The following is a 20,670-nucleotide window of genomic DNA, read 5'->3' as shown; positions in this document are numbered from 1 at the left end:
AGTCAGTCATTTAATCTTTGTCTGTCTCAGTTTCTTCACCTCTAAAATAAATAGTTACCTCAACAAAAGTAGTGCAACTTAATTGATGGTGAGAGATATGGTGTTCCTGGCATGCATACACCTATAGATATTGCTGTTTTTAGGTGTTGCCTCCTGATGTCTTAACTCGGGTTAGTGAATATGTACCAGAAATTGTGGAATTTGTTAAGAGGATTATGGAAAATGGTTATGGGTAAGTGCAGGTTTTTTTCTGTGTAACTTTTAATTTACTTTATCTTTATTTACTTTAATTATCTTTTGTCATGCTTTTGTAACATGCAAAGCTCTGTAACTGAATAACATTTTTAGTATAACACTGTGAAATGCTCTGTTTTTGGAAGGAACAGTAAGAGACGGTATTCAAGCAATGTCTTTGAGCCCAGTGCAGTTTTTGGGTCAGCCTGGTTTCCATATTCTTTTAAAAATGGGGGCTTTAGATTAGGGGTGTCAGAGGTACAGCCCACAGTCTGTATCTAGCCTATGTAGCTCTATCAGTTGGCCTGCAGTACTGCCCAGGGGGTTAGTATTTGATCCATATGTCACATGTGGCATGTGCTGGACCAGCTCCATTCACTGTATGCAACATGCAGGGCTGGTTCTGACACACATGTTGGATCTGGCCCAGAAGGCTGGTCCGCGGGCTTGACCTGGCCCACACACCAGCCCTAAGCTACTTCATTTTTTATTAATTTGACATCACTGCTTTAGATCATGAAATTATAGGGTGAAATCCTAGCCCACCTGCAGGCAGTGGCAAAATTCCTATTAATTTCAATGGGGTTAGGATCTCACATTTGGTCTTAGGTGAAGATTTCCAGATATTGATGCATAAATATTGATGTATAAAGTAAGCTGTTTAAAACTAGATTTAGATATAAAAATAGAAGTGACACGATTTTCAGATCATCGGGTTTGTTTTTTCTCAATTACTCCTGTTGCTTAATGTGTTTGAGAATTTAACTGCTTCTGTATAATTGCCCTAAATATCAGCGTAGGCACCTAACTTTAGGCATTCTCGTTTGAAAAGATTGGATTGGGTAATTTTTCTGTTGGTAGCATAAACTAGCTCTCAAATTTACCATATGATAGTATTTACATCACAGAAGAGTCCTAAGCAGTACACTGAACATCCTTGGATGTTCTGGAACAAATGCTGTAGCCAAAATTTGCCATCGGGTGTTTAATATGCTTGGCTCTAAATCTTTTGTGCCTTATGCCCAAATCGTAAAGGCTGCAGAGGAAAAATGAAAGTAAACACAAGAGTCCTAGACCTTCTTGGAGGTTTTCAGGCAGAGAAATAAAACTCCAAGGCTGATTTATTCTGCCCCATAAAAGCCATATCAATGTTAGCCAAACAGACAAAGACATTATTAATTATAAAATAAATATACTTTTTAATGGTTAGGTTACTGCAAAAAATCAAGAGGTGTAAAGAATTAATGCCTACTAGGTTGATTTTGTATCTTTTGAAAATATGTGTAATAAATACATTTTAATTGCGCTTTTCATGGCACATCTGCTGTGGCTTTTTCTTGTTTTTGCCGAATGCCTTTGCCCTAAATCTGTACAATTAAGTCCCCTGAAATCACCTTTGCTCATGGTAAGCAGTACCTAACTTCTTAGATGACAACCCTCTTTGAGCTATAAGTGACATATCTTGCGGGAACCTACTTTTATGCTAATGAAGCTTCACTTAAAATATTCTTTTTACCTTCTAGCTACGTGTCAAATGGATCTGTCTACTTTGATACAGTGAAGTTTGATGCCTCTGGAAAACACTCCTATGCTAAGTTGGTGCCTGAAGCTGTAGGGGATCAAAAAGCTCTTCAGGAGGGTGAAGGTAAATATATATCTGTAAGACTTACAACGCATATATTGTATATATGCATTGTATGTGGGTAAGACTTGCAATGCATGTATACAATAAAATCTCTGCTATCCAGCATTTAACTAACCAGAAATTCCATTAACTAGAATTTCTGGCTGGCCGGATGCAAAGTGGGGCACAAGGGAAAGCTTGCACACCATGGCAGCCGCCACCACCCTGCGCTGCCACTGCTCCACGGGTAGCCACTACCATACTCCCCCTCCCCCACTTAGCTTGTGGACCTCTCACCCCTCTCTGCTCTGTGTTATCTGAAAACCCCTGCTGGGGGGTTTCAAATAACTGGAATTTTTACGTAACTGGCAGTCCTCTTACCCCAGGGATGCCAGATAACAGATTTTACTATGTATACATTGTATATGGGTAAGACTTACAATGCATGTATATATGCATTTTAAGTCCTACCGATTGCCCTTGGAGATGTACATGGATGGGACTCACCACCAGAATGCAGTTTGCACTTCTCTTACTGCTCAGATTGTTTTCCAGGATTCAGGAGAGCTGGTCAAACACTTTCTGATAAATGGATTTTTGTCAGAAAACTGCAATTCACCAGTATCGGAACTTTTCACCGCAATGTATCAGTTGTAACTTTTTGCCAGAAAGGTTTCGTAGGTCCAAAGTGGTATTTCTGGTCAAAATTGGAGAGAGACATGCCCAGGTAGCTCACTGACCAGTGGTTGGGGCTCTCAACTAGGCCAAACTGACTGAACAGTGGTCTTAAACTGTATTTTCCACATCTTAAATGGGGGGGGGGGTCCCCGAACCACTGGGTTATCTGGTATTCTTGGGAGTGAACTTGCTCTCTTACATATTGAGAACTGTCCTTCACATTATAAATATTGCTTTTGCCAAGTGAAATGGGTACAATATCTTTTCATTAGACAGTTATGCTAAAGACTGATGTGGTGAAAAACCTATCTGTATCATAATAAAGATGCATGAATGACTGAATTAACAGTTGCATAGGCAGCCTTATTCCTGCATTTCCTAACTTCTGAGTTGTTGGTTTTGCCAACCTAAATGTTCTTTTAACACAGGGTTTGTTTTAGGCTTGTTTCCCCTTTAAATGTAATATTCTGCTTGTGCAAGTTGAGGGAATGGTAGTTCAATTGCACACTTCCAGGCTTCAGAGAAGTATTACAGCTGATAACCATTGATGCATCTATTAGTCATTTACTACTGTTGTGTGTAAATTTTGAGTGTATGTTTTAGATACATTCAGCTGCAAATTATAGCAGAGCCAGGAGTATATAAAGTTAATGTTTAAATAAAATATAAATAGTTAACCAGTTTTTCTTTTCTTGACAGGTGACTTGAGCATCTCTGCTGATCGTTTGAGTGAGAAACGTTCTCCAAATGATTTTGCTTTGTGGAAATCTTCCAAGCCAGGAGAGCCCTCATGGGACTCTCCTTGGGGAAAGGTTAGGACCCCGATATGTTCTATACAATACTTGTAAGCAGGAGCTAATCATTTGAACCATCATGTTCACTGATTTGTTGCCAGTAATTCAGACTTAACTTGCATTAAGTGACATGTGTATTAGAAAGGTCTTGGCCCTGTTTGTTTACTATCTATATAGTGTAGTAATTCAATTACTAGCGACTTTTCAATCAAAAAAATATGCAGTAATTTTGCCTTTGTCACTATTTATCAGTGTGCCTCTCTCCATCTTGCTCCCTCTTCCACAGTAATTTATCTTTGTGAAATTTTTAGGTTCAGCATCTTGCGTTCCAAGCTGTACACAGATTGGAATGCATGGGAAGAAGTTTCTGTTAAATAGAAGGGTAGTTTGCACAAAAATTTCCAACGGTCCCCACCTTAACTTTTAATTATTTGTGAGAAGTTTATTATTTTGAAAACACCATATAGAATATACATCATATAGACTATACATCATATAGAATATACAGCAAAGGTTCTGCATATCATATATATGGTATACGATTTTGAAGTTCAAAACTATTCTTTTCTCATAGATGTATTAATATCAATGTGGATGAAAACTAAGAATCTGTTCTCTCTTATACATTCTGTATGTCACTTTAAGGTACTGATTATATATTAGAGAAGAAACCAGTGAGGGAATATTACGTACTATGTCAGGGTGAGAAGTAGTTTTTCCATAAGAGTATCTTGGGTGGGGGGGCAACAGAGAAAATTAACATACAAGGAAATAACTTGTTTCTCTCTAAACAGGGTCGCCCAGGTTGGCACATAGAATGCTCTGCAATGGCTGGGTCTATTCTGGGAGAGTCAATGGACATTCACGGAGGGGGGTTTGATCTTCGGTTTCCCCACCACGACAATGAATTGGCGCAGTCTGAGGTAGATGAAGTTCTCATTCTTGGTCTTTAATTTCTATTACCTTATTGCTATACAAATGTAAATTTAACTGTAATTTCACAGATCCTTGCGATTGATTTTAAGATGGCATATACCCTCTCAAAAACCTTAATTTTAATATGTAGTTTCTGTTAGCAGTTGATTATCTACACAATAGTGAAATTGATGCTACACAAATTTATGTCAAAGTGAACAAACTGAACAAAAGGTTCCATCTTTTCTTGCGTACAACACGCCCCCAAATAAAAAACACACCTTGTTATTGGAAGGCAGAATGTAGATAAAAAGAGTTTTCCAGAATCACGTCCAACTGTGTGACGTAAAGTAAGTCCTAATGGGAATGTAGAGTGTCTAGGAAGCATGACATCCTAGAAGACAGTCTGGGTGTGAGAGAGCAGGAACTTCTTGGTGTAGCAGATTATTTCCCACAATGCCACCCTACCTGAACACTCTGAACTCTTTTACATGTGTAAACGCTGCAGTGCAAGGCGCTTTGAAAAGATCCTGGCATAACAATGCTTGCGGTTGTGTAAGTAGCGAAATGCACGTCAGCTTGGAGAAAATGGCAGTGGTGTGCTTTTCAATGAAAGCATCTTGGAGATGCTTTAATTCAAAAGTGCACCATTGCCGTTTTCTCTGTGGTGATGTACATTTTGCCACTTACACAACTGCACACAGTGCAGCACGGTGCACATCAGCTCCCATGCAGAGCAGACTCGATTAATCAAGTCCACTCTGAAGTGGTGGATCTCCGGCATGTCCAAGAACTAAAAGGTACATGTATAAATGCCCTCTGTGTTCCCAGGAGGATTTACTCTGTCACACAAAGTTAGGCCCCAGACCTTAGCAAGGGCAGTAGTGAGATTCTTAATTCTTTGCTGTAAGTAGATCTTTATATAAGATCCTGTAAATAAAGTGTTCTTTCCACATCACAAGCCTCATCAAGATCCTACCAACAGCTTACTTGTTGCTCCACGCACACGCTATAGCATTCAGTGAAGAGCTATAACTGAGAGGGTTAACACAAGATTCTGCCCCTCCACGCATTTTGGCAGCTTCATGGCATGCACAGTCTGTCCAGGCCTACTTCTTTTCCAGCAAAGAAAACAAGTGCCCCATTTAAAATGTGTACCACATTTGTGGGGTTGATTTTGGGGGAGAGGGGTGAGGAAGGCATGAGAAAATACAGTAATTTACCATACTCACTCATATCTAGGACAGTTTTTTCCTGCCATTTTACATTGAGGGGGAAAAAAGATCCAGGCCCGCTCCATCCTGGGACATAGAGCAGATGGTTGTTTTGGCAACAGTCCAGCCCTGCAGCAGCTGTTGTGGCAGCAGCAGCTCTGTGAAGCCCTGGAGTTGGGGTAGGGGCCACAGCTACCGCCACCACTGCTGAGTGGTCAGGCTGAGGCCAGAGCAACCATCTGTTCCATGTCCCATGCTGGGGCAGGGCCAGGGCTGGAAGGTAAGCAGGTGAGGCATTTGAGGGCAGAGGCATCTAGTGCAGGGGAGGGTGGGCAGAGGCATCTAGAGGGAGGGGAGAACAGGCCACAGGGAGAGGCAGAGATGGTGGTGAGGCAGGTGTGGGGTTGACACTGTGGGGGGGCAGTATAAATGCCAGGGTGTACAGGCACAGAGGTGTCAGAGCAACCAGCAAGGGCTGCAGGTAGCGGGGAATGGGGGTGGGGCAGGGACTGTGTGGGGGAGAACAGGTACCAGGGCATGTAGGTATGGGTGGAGACAAGCAGCAGGGGGCAAGCCATTTGATCCCCACCACCACCTGCCCTACTACGGTTCCCCCCACTGTTTGCCTCCCTGCCACTGTTTGCCCTGCTGCAGCAGTACAGGGGAAGGAGGGAAATTTCATGACAACCCTCCAATAGTTAGATTCTAGACAAAGAAAATTATAACAAACCTATACATTTTATGTCTAGAATCTTATTGGGGGTCATTTTAAAATCAGAATAGTCTTGGATTTGAGTAAATACTGTTTCCCATTTCTTCTCCAGTCACAAAAAATATTCTATATATAAAACTGCAGTGGGTTGAAAAATGTAAGGCAGAATTATGAGCTCTAATGCTGAGCCTTTACTTTTAATAATAAAAAAGCTTTTTTCAAAAATAAAAGGTGAAACTAATCTAATTAATTTCACATTCATTTAAGAAGAATTTTCATCTCTGATTTGCCCTTCCCTGATTTTTTTTTTAATAACTCAAGCAGTAGCACATTGTCACTCTTGTGATTTAAGCTCTGCTTTATTTTTCCATGTTCAGAATGACTTTGGAGTAAATATGCTGGTGGTACATCAGTGTGCCCTATCCTGCAGTCAGTTCTGCATTAATGAGACTTTCCCTCCTTCAGTGGGACTCCCAGCACATGGAAGCCTTTGTCTATACAGAACCTGTTGTAAGAGTGAACACATAGTCTATAAATGGTATTATATTGTTCTAAGATTTATGCAGTATTTTGCAGCTTCTGATTAAGGACATTGACTTCAGAAAACCATTTTTAAAATTTTCCATTGGAAAAATTCCCTTGACAGAAATGTCCTAGTTAGAGTAAAAAAAAAAAAAAAGTAACGGAGGCATGGTATCAGCATAGTGCTTTTGTTTGTTATCCTTTTTGCTCATTTGGCAACCAACTATGTATGCATGCATAACAAATGACCTTCCTGTTTGTTGACTCTGTTGCAGGCATATTTTGAAAATGATCACTGGGTCCGCTATTTTTTGCATACTGGTCACTTAACAATTGCTGGCTGTAAAATGTCCAAATCTTTAAAGAACTTCATTACCATCAAAGATGCACTAAAGAAACATACAGGTAGATGTTTATCATGGAAATTACTTTTTGGAAAGACTGCAGAAGTGCACTTTTTATTTTGGTAGAAAAATTGGGAAAGAAAGAAATCGGTTTAGGAAAAAAGGCTCATAAAAAACATAAATCTGAATTCTTGTAGATTCCCTGAAAAAAATGGAGTTTAGCCTATTTTGGTTCTGTTTTAACTGAACTTGTGCTTAATGTTTTTAGTTCATAATACAATAGGTTAGCTCTGGTAGCATACTGTATTCCAATAGTACATTGGAATATAAGTGAAACTAATTTAGAAGGGAATAAAGGGAGGGTGGTTCACTGGTTAGAATATTAACCTAGGACTGGAGGACTGAACTCATGTTTATGCCTTGGTACAGAATTTTGGTGTCATCTTGGGTAAGTCACATAGGAGGTGAGAAGATTTAAAGGTGTTTAGCTACATAAAGCTGTAGCTATGCACCTAGTAGCCTTTTAAAAATTCTCAAGGTGCCTTGTTCCCACTAGCTGTGTCTCAGTTCCCCATCTGGAATATGGGGATAATAGTGCTTCCCTATCTCATGGGGTTTTAAGATAAGCATGTTAAAGACTGTGGGCATCTGGATATTATAGTATTGGGGGCCATGGAAGTACTTTGGATTATTATGACAATTTTTCCTCATGCCTTCTAAAACTTATTATAGCAAGGCAATTACGATTGGCTTTTCTGATGCACTCTTGGAAGGATACACTGGATTATTCAAACAACACCATGGAATCAGCTATTCAGTATGAGAAATTCATGAATGTAAGTAAGATTTCTTTTCCCCTGCCATCCCAACTTTGTGCTATTGTACACACCATTTAGTGGAACTCACTCCTAAAAGGAGCCACAGGTTAAGTCTACTAAGATGCACATGGCTTCTTTTAGGCCCCTACATTCAAAATTGAGAGCCTTGGAATCTCCACTTGGCTGCTGCTTGACCCTAGACATTATTAAAGTCGGGAGACTCATCATTTTTGAACTGCTGGACACGTACAGCGTCATCTGTGTCCTGATACAGCTTAGCAGTTTGGCAGCTAGACCTCAGGAGGATTCACAGACTAAGCATTCCTCTGCCTATCTCACTTGTAGGGTCTGTCTCAGTAGGCAATTTCAGAACATGTCTTCCAGATCCAGCCGTGCACAAAACGTAGCCAAATAGGAGGAATTACTACTCCCTTATACACAATAGTAGGTTGTATCCCAGATGAGTTAATTAACTACCAAGATGTAGTTGCAGGTCTCACAAACTCTGGCCCAATGAGTAGTCAAAAATTTCTTAGACTGAATAGCTTCAACAGAAGAAAATGAGGCTAACCCATCTTAGAATACTATAGCCCAGGGGACTGGCCCCTTTCCTGCGAAATAGGGATTATGAGTTTGAATCCTTCCTCTGCCTGAACCTGAATCTCCTTCCACGTCAGTGCACTAGTCATTGGTCTGATTTGCATGAGGCAGCACACCACCATCACTTCCTTGCTGTGTTCTACAGTGAAAGATGGACCTGTCTTAGGTACCTAATTCCGTCAGAGGATGTGAATCTGAAGTAGAGGGAGTTAGGTACCTAACTTTCTGCTCCTTATTCCTGTCACACATGTCACAGTTCTGTCCTTCTTGGAATGCCATCTTAAGTGAGGCATGTTTCTGAAATCAGAGAGGTGCCTAATAAGGTTAATGTGAATTGCAGAACAGTCTGTATTTAAAAAAAAAAAAAAGCATTGCATCTACCTGAATCAAGTTTCTCAGATTGCTGCTACTTAGCCTCTCCTTTCCATAATATCTAATTTGATACATACTCTTTTTTGTAACACGCAATATACAATTTAATTTTATTTGGTGAATTGTAGTTAAGGACAAATGGTTTGAGGCAACAGAAAAAAACCCCAAACAATATAGATTGCATACTCTCTAGGCATTAGAAATGAACGGTTGTTTCAAGAAAATTCATGGGAATATAATAAGGGGAAAGTAATAATGTATTAGTAAGTCTCAGAAACACATCAACAACAACAAAGTATGTTTGTTTATTTCCCAAACACATATCTTAGGTTTCCACAGCCTGGAATAAAGTAGGCAACGAGAAGATATATAACAAGTGTAGACTATCATTAGCCCGTTTTGTCCACAGTTGGCAACATGCTTAAAACTTCTCACAGGAATTCCCATTTAAAACTCATAATTCTTTTTTTATTTTTTTTAATGCAGTGGCTTTTAATTAGATTTTTGTATGTTATGTAGACTTGCAGTGTGGGCATAGAATATATTAACATCCATAATGTGATGTATTGTGTAATGGAAGCTATACACATTTTGTGTTTTTTGTTAAAAAGTCAGGCCCTGGCTTTAGCAGTGTCCAAGAAATCAGTATTTTTAAAAAGTTAAATAAAAATATACTTTATAGAAATCAATACTGAGTGTATAGAATTCAAGTTGATTTCAAGCTCTGTCCTTCCTTTCTAGGAGTTCTTTTTAAATGTGAAGGATATTCTTCGGTCCCCTAATGAAGTTACAGGCCAGTTTCAGAAATGGGAAAGCCAGGAAATAGAGCTGAATAAAAGGTGAGTAAGGTAGGTTTATTTTGTCATTTTGTATAAGCACTTATGGCCCCCTTTTCTTCAACGGCCATTTCCTTTTCTTGACCCCATGATACCATATCTAGTTGCATACCACATGCTTCCAAAAAACATATACACCTTGTTATGGGAAGGAAAAATGAAGAAGAAAAAAAAAAGATTTTACCAGAATTTTAACTGCCACACCTTGCGCTAAACATGGCTGAATGCTGGTACTGGACAGGAGAGAGAGAGCCCGCTCCTCAGCATCACTCTTGAAAGGTACACTCTGCCTCTCCCTCCTGGGTTGGGAAAGAAGCACAGCTCATAGAAGCCATTGTAGTAAGCTACTATATGACAGTCATTACATGCTTTTAATCTGGTGCAGGAAATCGTGTTCCCTGCTTAACATGCATGTCTCAATTTTGGAGGGATGATTTTTTCGGGGAAAGATGTCTTGTATGCAAGTAAATATGGTAATACTTTACATTGCTGTAGCAGCTTCCTTTAAAGATGGAAGTATCTTACAAGCTAATGACCTTATCCCTGCAACAGCTTTAAGATGTATGGGTGGCATGATGCTAATGACACTAATGTGCCCGATTACTGCACACCATTATGTTTAAGTATTGAAAGGGGAATTTCTGTGATTTGAATCTGTGCTAGGTTATGTGTCTGTGAGTTTCTTCCCTACTTGAAACATGATACAATTAACTGATCACAATTATGTCATAGGTTTGAATTGTAGTAATAATAATCCTTGGCACTTGCATAATACATTAACATTTTCAAAGTGCTGTGAGGAAATCAAGACATTGAAGTAAAGATTCTTGTCCAGAATGATTGAACAAAAGATAAGACCTGTGATGCTTCTGACTCACAATCTTTTCAGCTTAGGGCTATGGAATAGTGATATTGACACTGGTCATTTTACCGTTAGCTGTTCCTTTTCCACATTGTAATGAAATCCTCCATCAGTGGATACAACACAAACTGCTTTATACACTATTTAATTTTTTTAACAAAGAAACATTCATCAGAGCATTTCCTTGGAAGTTACCAAAGTCTAATAAAGAAGTATAATGCATGGCACAAAGAAAGAATTAAAATGCCAGGAAAACCTACTTGTTGGAATGCTAGTGATTAACAAGGATCCAGGTTTTCAGGTTCCCATGGGAAAACAAAAAACCCTGTGGATTTTCCCTTTTAACTGAGAAAAGTATGGATTTTTCATTTTAAATGGAGAAACACATAAATTTTTCACTTTTTCAATGAGCTCTCTGCAAGCTGGCAGAGTTCTAGCCTGCAGGGGGGCTGGGGTCAGCGTGAGGAGGGTAGTAAGGCATGGGGCACCATGTGCATGTGCACGCTCACACATGTACATGGCTGCCAGACAGCCTGGAGAGCAGCTCCTGTAGGCAAATCTGGCATGGGGGCAGAGCAGGGATTGAGGCCCCATAGTGAGGGAGGCAGGGAGGGAGTTGGGCAGGGCTGGTGCTGGGGCTACTGCCCAGCAGGGGCAATGCATTGAGCTTGAGACCTGGGGCTGGAACATATGACTGCAGGGCCTGTGTGTGGGTGGGATGAAGCCGTGGATGACTCATCTTGTCGGGCAGGAGGGCGCTGCCTCCCTGCCACTGCACACACTCCTGGTGGGGAATGGGGGGGCACATGCCCCCCCCCCCGATTCATGCATGGGGTGAGTGCGGGTTGCCCCCTGCGGGCTTGGGCTGTGCGCCGTGCTGTCCTGCCTGTGCAGCCCAGCAGGCAGGACCCGGCGTATCAGCACAGCAGGGAGGAGAAGCTTGATGCCACTGCTGTGAGCATCCCCCCCTGCCCTGGCAAAGCACCCCCAGCCTGCCTGGCAACAGCGGATGTGGTCACACACAGTTGGTGTCTGCTGCTGGGTGGGTAGGGGGCATGTTGCTGGCAGCACAGAGCTTCCAACAGCGGCACCGAGCTTCACTGTCAAGCCCCACTCTGCCCTGCTGCACTGGGTCCTGCCCACTGGGCCACAGGGGGAGGGCAGGGAGCCTGAGCCCACAGTGAACAGACTGCACCTGCCTGTCTGCCCCCACCCCTCCCCCCAGGGCTTGGCTGTAGTCATGCCACCCATTGGGGAGGGGGAGTCGGGCTCCATGCTCTGCTCTGCCACAGTAGCCACCACCTTCTGTAGGCAGCAGCCGGAGCTCAGGTGCTGCTGCAGTGGGCTGCAGCCCCAGGTCTCTGGCTCCATAGCCTTGGCAGCTGGAGGCCCCCTCTGGCAGGGCTGGGGTGGGGGGGGGCTGTGGGTGGGGGGGTTAATGGCACCAGCAGGGGTGGGGGGCTGTGGCTTGGGAGTGAGGGACTTGGACCTGCATCCTGGTGTGCTAAGGGGCAGGGGGAGCTCAGATGTTCCATGATAAAATACCCAAAATCAAATACCAAAAGTTATAGGTGCTTAGAAGTTATTTTGTTATAGTGATTGAGGCATTGGTAGGCTTCCAAATCACTTTAAAAATATAAATATATCAATAAAACATTGTGGTCACTTGATACAATATGTAGATATATAGTGATATTTCATTTTAATCACAGATTTTGCATTTGTAATTAGAATTTGCAGTTTTTATCAGAGAATATGCAGTTTTTAAAGAGAGAAAACCAGGATCCCTGGTGATTAAACTGTCAGGCTAGTTTAGACTTGGAGACAGAAGTGTGAAGTGTTGGATTTCCAAGTTCAGTTGCACCAATTTATTACTGCACTGCATGAATTTCAACTTAATATGGAGCAGTGAGAGAAATTGAAGTTCATATAAGAAAACTCTTAAAATACTGAATCATGAATTAGAAAAGAGAGGATAAAAGCAGTTGGAAAGATAATATTTGCTTCTTCCCTTTTTTGATTCTTTCTGTCCTTTATCTTTCTCCGTTCTCTTTCCCTTTCCTCCATGGAGCAGATGATGCCCTTTGGAATGAAAGTAAAAGAAATTCTCTCAAAAATAAATCTCTTTTGCAAAATGATCTAGGGAAGACACAGATTATGTATTACAAATTGGGGTTCTCAGCCATGACTGCTTAGATGGAAATTGTTATGATGTCTACTCGGAACAGCTTTAGAGCATGTTGCTTCTAAGTAAGTTTTTCAGTGCTCCTCATGAGGAATGCGTTCAGTAGAGTGTAGAGCTGGTACAGCATGGGGGCACAGCTGCACCAGAGACTGGGAAAACAAGTTGTATGGCTTTTAAAACACTTAGAGTTGCTATAATGTAAGATAAAGCTAATTTGTTTGCACAGCTGCCACCTGTTGGATAACTCAGTCTGCCTCTGGCCTTGGGAGCCATACTGAAGCAATATAATGTTTGGCTTGTTTTAAATATTTGAACAAAATACCTTGTACAATGAAATCTAACATACCCTTTCTTAAATCAACCTTTTTTCAAATACAAACTGACCAAGGAAAGGAGATACCATTTTGAATTCCACTTTGGGCTTCTAAGAAACATTCACCAAGGATTGATGGGGCACAGGTATGTTTAATATAAATGGTAAACTTAGTCTATTCTTCTCTGGTTTTAGCTTTTATGACAAGAAGGCAGCAGTTCATGAAGCACTGTGTGACAACATTGACACCCGCACTGTCTTGGAAGAAATGCGCTCTTTAATCAGTCAGAGCAACTCCTACATTGCTGCAAAGAAGTCTGCCAGACAGATTCCAAATAGACTTTTGCTGGAAAGCGTCAGTTCTTATCTCACTCAAATGCTAAAGGTATGTGATACCTTTACATAAAATTAAAATAAAGGTGCCACTACAGAACCCAAATGCTATAGTGACATTTTCCCAAATATAGATATATATGTATAAATGTGTGACTATAGTGATGGGAGCAGTTTGGATTTAAAAATAAAATGCTAATCCATGGGTACAGTTGGAACAACCTGGAGTTCTCTCAACTGTGTTTTCAGTTTGATTATATTTGGTAAATGGTAATAAAGACAGAAAAATCAGACAGTAAAAAAAGCTGTGAACTGAAGTCATGGGATCACTAAGACAGGGACGGGCAATTATTTTGGGTAGAGGGCCGCTTACTGAGTTTTGGGAAGGCATCGAGGGCCTCATGAGAGGTAGCCGAGGGCAGATAAATTTCTATTAATAGATATTAATTTTATTAATTTTCTAAATTTTTTAGGGACCTCACAGGCCAGATAGAATGGCCTGGCAGGCCACATCCGGCCCGTGGGCTGCATTTTGCCCACCCCTGCACTAAGACAGCTTGACTGTCAGTTGTTTGGGATGCTTTGTGACTAAAAGAAATCTCCTTGTGAGCTTCTGAAGAGATGTAGATAAATCAGATGGGTTTTTCAGATCTTAATATATTTTATTTCTGCCACAAAGGTACCTTTTCTTTAATGTGTAAATCCTTTTAATTTCCTTTTCTGTGAATAGATTTTTGGTGCCATAGAAAGTGATGAAATTGTCGGTTTCCCTGTTGGAAGAAACGGCCAAAATGTAAATGTAAGTGAAGAACAAAGTGCACTATGAAAGCTTACTCTGTTCTGCTGTACAGTTTGGCAGACTACATTAAAAAACAGCTACATGCAGATAAATTCCATTCATCCGTTTTTAACAGTATCTATCTGAAATAATTCCATTAACATTAATTGAGAGATTTTACACTTACTCAGGGGCCAGAGAGCAGAATTTTATTGTGGGATCAGAATCTTTATCTCTAGTTTAATGATGGATAGATGGGGGCTGCGATAAGGTGGGAAAAAAACAGATGATTTTATTTTCTAAGTAATGAAGTCAGGCAAGAAAGAAGGAACCATTTTGACTCCAGACCAGTGGTGATCAAACCCTGGCCTATGGGCCAAATGTGGCCCATGGCCTCATATCATCCAGCGTATGATATAGGTTATGAAATTTGATGGCAGAAGAGCAGTGGTACCACACCCCACCTGTGGGGAGCCCCAGGTCCTGTGCACTGGCCCAGCCTCCTGATTCCAGTGCACAGGGTCAGGCAGAGGTGGCTCTGGGACCCAGGACCCATTCCTAGTGTGGTGGGGCTGCTGGAGGTGGCACCAGGCATCTGGGACCCAATCCCAGTGTGCTGAAGTGGGAATGGGTGGTGTCAGGCCCCTGGGGACCAATCCTGGTGGGAAGGAGGTAGTGCTGGGGTCCTGGGAACCAATCCCAGCATGTTGGATAGGAGAGGGCAATACTAGGCCCCAAGTGGCTAATCCCAGCACAGTGAGCAGGAGGAAGAGGTGCCAGGCCCCCAGGGATGAATCCTGGAGTGTGACAGTGAGAGGGGGCAGCGTCGGGCCTAGAGTCTGGTACTGGCATGCAGGGCTCATTCTGGCTCATGGACTGGCTCCACCCCACTCATCTGATCATTTGGGCCAAAAGGTTGGGCCACTACTGCTCTAAACCATACTTGCTAAAGTGAAAGGCTCCTTGCAGATACTTATTACTATATAAATAATTTTAAAAATAAAAGCAACAAAAGAGCTTATTGAGGGGTAACCCAAAAGGTAGCTGAGAGACAGTTTTTTGATCCTGATTTCCTTGTTTTCTGGTCTCCCTATAGTACACATAATGAAGAGTTATGGGTCAAATTTTATTTGGTTGTCAAAGAGTGATTTTTCTTGACGCTAGTTGGGACACATTTGCTGGAGCTGCTGATAGGCTCACCTCTTCCACAAGGGAGTAATAATGATTTCTTCTCAGAGAGAAAATGCAACTTGAAAATACCGTAGCTTCTGTGTATGTATGAATGCATGTGTGTTCAGTACAACATCCTTTGTTTTACCACTCCAAACATCATCATGTGAGATCATTCAGATGTAAGCACAATACATGTAGAATCATGTTATTGACTTCAAGTCATTTTTCTCTTTTTTCACACTTGTAGTGAAGAGTTTACTGTGTATCTCATATAAAAAAATCATGTATATTGGATTTTTAATGGAGTTCCAAATTAACAAAAACTGTTGTCTTCAATTCCAACAGAAAGGCTACAGCCTTGTTCATTATCTTTCATAGATGAAATAAAAAAATGTTTCTGAGAGAACTGGCAGTACTTAGGAAAAAAAATGTGCCTAGCAAAAGGACTAGCATTAGCCTAGGCAACAAGCAAAATTTTTCATTATTCTAAAAACACTGCCAAGGTTAATAGGCATCAAAACATTCTGAACTTGGAGTAGGATATAAAACTGTAGAGTTCATTTAATATATTATATCTCCTGTTTTTGTGAAAACTCTTGCCATTTTAAGCATCAGAAGTCACTGTTAGCAACCCCATGCCTGTTAGCAAAATTGTGGTTTGTATTTTTAAAGAAAGAGGCTTGGATTTTCACCTATTAAATTATCAGTTGTTTGATCTTAATTTTTTTTAAAGATACATGTTAGAAAACAATTCATGATATTTATTTTCCCAGTGTTCTCTCCTTAAAATTTCTTGTTTTCATGAATGTATGGGCACCTACCTTCCAGGCTTTTCTTGTTCTTAGCAAAATTGTCCAGCTGAATGTCCAAGCTGCTTTTTTTTATACCTGTCCAAAGCCTAATTTCAGGCAGTTTGGGTGCATTTACATAGACTACGGTGGTTCTTTGGCACCTTGTCCATGAGTGGTAATGAGGGGGTAGATAGATCTGAAAAGGGGACCATCTCCACAAAGGGATACATTTTTAAAAAGCAGTACGTATTCAACCTTTTTGTCTCCCTTTCCCTCTGTTTAAAGAAATATTTGGAATAGTTGATCTTAAATGCTGAGCTTCTGCTCTTAGGATATCCCAAGCAGCATTGGGGTGCAGTGCTCTTGTGTGAACAGCAACAGTTCATGTGCCTCTGTCACCTTTGAGGCAGAAGTCTTGAGATCTGTCATGGGGTTTTTACAAGGACATTTTCTTTTACCTGAGTTCACTGACTCTTATTTTGTTGCCAAAGCAGAGCCTAGTAATGTAAATTACTCCTTTTTCTTAAGCTGCAGGAAGCAAATAAAATCCTAGTAACCTGCTGTTTGTGGAATGGTTCTGTATTCTGATGTGAACATGACTTCAGGGCAGGTGCTTAGTGATACTCATGTGTGCTTTCTCTTGCAAGCTGTTTTACTTGAATAAAACAGACTACTGAACATGAAGGGACAATTCCTCAGTTGATGTGAATGCCAATAGCTCTATTGAAGTCAATGAAACTGACAGTATACACTAGCAGAGGACCCGCTGTGAGAGGTCAGTTATACTATACTCCATGTAACTCCCTAGAAAAACAGGGCTGAATTTAGCCCCAAAGTGCACAGATATCAAACAAAGGGAAAAAAAAAGAATATAAATTATCACAACCTAATCATCAAAATATTTGTTCCACAGCTTGAGTCTACAGTCATGCCGTACCTACAAGTTTTGTCCGAGTTCAGAGAAGGCGTGAGACAAATTGCCAGAGAGAAGAAAGGTGAGGGTTAGTTTTTCAAACAATTACAGCTGTGATTTAAAGAGGTGGGCAGAAATTAAAGGAAGGGTTTCTAAATATGCAGATTACATAGCATCTCTTGCTTAAAGAATAAAGGTAGCAGATTATATTTCTGTGTATGTATTCAGAATTAAACCAGAGCTTGGATGTTTTTGTGTGTGATTTGTTCCTTTTAATTATGACACTCTCTTCTTCAAGACAATGTATGTTTACTTAACTTGTTAAAGTATCCAAAAAATCATGTCTGTGTCATGGGCAGAAATCTCGTTTCATGTAGTACCTAAAGTATGCTGTGTACTTTTCAAACTTGAAAGCAGACATGTTTCCTTCTGTGAAGGAGAAGGTGGTAGAAGGGGAGTGAGGAGGTAGTAAATAGTTACTGGGCATGTCTACATGTGTGTTTACGCATGTGCCCTGACAGTCAATCAGGAGAGCAAGCTGGGGTGGGGGTGGGGGTGGGGATGAGGAGGTGCTGCAGTGTTCTGTGTGGGGCCAGCTGTGCCCAGTGCGCCCCCCCCCTCATAAGAGCCACGTGTACCCCCATGACCTTTCCGAGTACCCCATGGGTATGCGTTCCCCTGGTTGAGAATGCTTGCTCTAGATAGTTTGTATTCAAATAGGCCAAGATGTTCTTTCATCTGGTAACATAGTATTGTAAATCCCCAGACAGTATTTTATGATCTCTTTAGAGCATTCATATGGGAGTCTGCTGCAGGTTGTTTTGGTCTCTTTTTCTTAAAAGCTTTGATGCTGCTCTGCATGTTGGCAGCAGAACTGTTATGTTACAAATGCTGTTCTATTAATCTGTCTTTGATTGCACTGGTTGATTAGCTACTAATGGATTTCTTATTATTCCGCCTACTGTTCCCTGTGGATTTTTATGCATCTTTAGTGTGCAGTTGATACTAATTTTCTGGCAACTAATCTTAGAACTGAGATTGGGCTTGAAGGCAAAATAAGAAATTGATTTTTATTAAATGGATTGGATTGAGTGGGGTTGATAATTGCTGGCAAAGAATCTAACAAAGTGCTTTTCTACCATTGTGCAACTCATTAGCAGTTAGGATAACTATCTCATAAGCACAAGGACACACTTTGTTATATCTGAATGGTTGCGTTACCAGCAAGTTACGTATGCCTGGCTGATCTTGCAAATAGCTTTCTGTCAATTCTATTGTGTGTAAGTTTATATAGGTAAAAAAGTTGCATATGCTCCAGTCCAAAATTCGATTTTACCAGTAAAACAGTTCACAAGGCATGCCATTGCCTTGTCATTTACAGTCTGGGAACCTTTCAAAAGAAGCTGAGGGAGCTATTACACAGTGCATATTCAAACATCCTTGAATAAACTCTTCTTTCTTTAACCAGAATAGCTAACATTGAAACATGTGAATAAAAGCCTTTATTTCACAAAGGCTAGAAGACATCTGAATCTCTGAGCCAGTTAGTCATTCTCTATATATTTAACCTGTGACTATTTCCTGTGAACAGGGTAAATGGGGAAAGGAGAATGCTGATGGTGCTCAATAGGTGTAGAGTGGGCAAAAATAACTAATTGAAATGCTTTTCATAGTTTCCAGAAAGCATTAATGGGTTTTTTAATCCTTTGCATTGTATAAAGTAAATTCACATTCTTTATTTCAGTACTTGAGAAAATTCAAAAGTCCTGCAATGTCTGTCTCAGTGATAATACATATTTGCAGCAGACGTGTTGCTCTGTCTCAGGGTTTTCAACGCTAGAGAATTTTCATTTGTAGCTTATTACTTATTCGAGTGGAATTTTTCTTTCTTGGGTACGTGCCAGCAGTATATTGTCTTATTGTACAGTTATTTATTTCTGAAATCTGTTCATTCTTTCACTGTTATCAAGGAATCTTTTGCAGCAAGTTGTGAGCAGGTAGGTGGGCACCACCTAACACTGTATCCTGAACAGAGTGGGAAAAGTTACTCTCTTTTCTTAAAATATCAGACTGAAGAGACATTAGGACAAGCCACAGTGATTCTTACTGTACTTCCTCTTTTATAATGCCATAATGTTTAGAGTGCCTTAAAAACCATCACCCCTGCTAAATACCTTTATTTAACCGTTCCTGTGGCCAACACAATTGAAGTTTATAGGAGATGTAAAGAGTGGGCACGGGTAAATCAGGGGTTTTGAAAAGGGATGTGCAGGTGGTGTGGTGCATCATCATATATAATGCAACATGTCTTTTTCTCCAGTTAAAAGTAAGAAGACTTGCCAATATACTAGGGACCCAAGGCTGTATTTATTCAGTTTAAGATCAAAGTACAAACAAATACAATGTTATTGGAACATGTACTAATTTGCTATCTTATATTCAACAAACTAGGTAAAAATAGTCCAAAATTGTTATTGTATTAGTCTTGTAGTCATTGTAGTTAAATAGTTACTCAGATTTGTTAAAAAAAAAAAAAATCTAGCCTCCTTTAGTATCTTGACAATGGATAGGCAGAAAGATAACTTGATTAATGGAACATCAAGAATATTTAAAAGGAGAGGATTGTTAACACCTATGGAATAAAAAGAGATTAGCAAGAATCAGGGAGATTATGATGAGCCATGAAGTCAATTGATCCCTCAGCCCTGCCTGAATAGAAATGCTGCAGTGTCTCCTGGGTAGCTGGTTTTAAAATTTGGGTGGAGCAGAAATCAAAGTGGGGTGCAACTGTACCACTTCTCCCCCCCTTGCCCCAGATCTTCCCCTGAGACTGGATAAGGAAAAAGCTTATAAAGAAATATTGTGTAGCTACTGCTTGATTCCTGAACAGTGTGCAGCTGGGCAATGCTGATGAGACAGCACCAAACATCATTTTTCTATTTAGTCCTTTCTGTAGGCTCTTCCTTGGGAATAGCATGTTAGGATTGCTTTAGCTGGGGTCCATGAACAAAAAACCCAGTCACAGCCTCTCATACAGGTGACACCACAAATGGAGAAATAGCATAGTTTACCCCTATGAAAGCATGTGGAGCTTTTCTGCACTCTTCACAAGGCCTCATTTGATGATTGCTTCTGATAAATTATGAATATCTCCTGTATAAATCTCTCATTCTCTGGTGCCCTGAAGAATTTTTCCTTGCTTAAGTTTTTTTAATTATTCATAGTTTCAGATAAGTAAATATTTATAACTGAAGCAGCCACTGCTTTTATTACACAATAATGGATGCATCAGAAACAGTGCTTGCATTATGTTCACAACTTTTTCACGTAAGCTAGTCAACACCTTTTAGTATTCTTAGTTTATCTTAATTGGCTTCACTACATGTGCCTGGGAGAGGGATTGGGCCCATTGTGTCCACCCACTGAGAATTAAGAAAAGCTTAATTCACTGCAGACTAAAGCAAACACCCCTGTACCAAATAGGATGCTTTCACAGACAAGCAAGTACAGGTTGACTCAAGATCAATTTTTAGGGAAAAACAGATGAGAAATGGTGGAACAGGATGTCTGTTCTCTTTAAGGATAGTAGGGATTAGGAGCCAATTAATCTCTGTTCCATGGTGTGGTTCTTAAAATCTCAGAGATGATGATGATCTAGG

The 20,670-nt window shown here is 40.5% G+C and overlaps 1 protein-coding gene across 3 annotated transcripts in view; it reads left to right on the top strand.

Annotated features, from left to right (window-relative positions):
• Positions 1 to 20,670, top strand: part of CARS1 (cysteinyl-tRNA synthetase 1) — a 61,610-nt gene that overhangs the window by 21,629 nt on the left and 19,311 nt on the right. For all 3 annotated transcript variants that reach the window (XM_090032525.1, XM_090032523.1, XM_090032524.1), the window contains 10 exons: positions 144 to 232; positions 1,758 to 1,879; positions 3,236 to 3,348; positions 4,125 to 4,253; positions 6,969 to 7,098; positions 7,770 to 7,873; positions 9,569 to 9,666; positions 13,219 to 13,408; positions 14,087 to 14,155; positions 17,012 to 17,093. In XM_090032525.1, coding sequence (XP_089888651.1) covers positions 144 to 232; positions 1,758 to 1,879; positions 3,236 to 3,348; positions 4,125 to 4,253; positions 6,969 to 7,098; positions 7,770 to 7,873; positions 9,569 to 9,666; positions 13,219 to 13,408; positions 14,087 to 14,155; positions 17,012 to 17,093 — 1,126 coding nt within the window. The remainder of the gene's footprint in view (positions 1 to 143; positions 233 to 1,757; positions 1,880 to 3,235; positions 3,349 to 4,124; positions 4,254 to 6,968; positions 7,099 to 7,769; positions 7,874 to 9,568; positions 9,667 to 13,218; positions 13,409 to 14,086; positions 14,156 to 17,011; positions 17,094 to 20,670) is intronic.

The sequence above is a fragment of the Crocodylus siamensis genome, chromosome 2 (genome assembly GCF_052110815.1).
Source record: "Crocodylus siamensis isolate JL-2025a chromosome 2, ASM5211081v1, whole genome shotgun sequence".
NCBI lineage: Eukaryota > Metazoa > Chordata > Crocodylia > Crocodylidae > Crocodylus > Crocodylus siamensis.
Note: the sequence above shows the minus strand (reverse complement) of the source record. Positions and strands in the feature narration are given on the sequence as shown.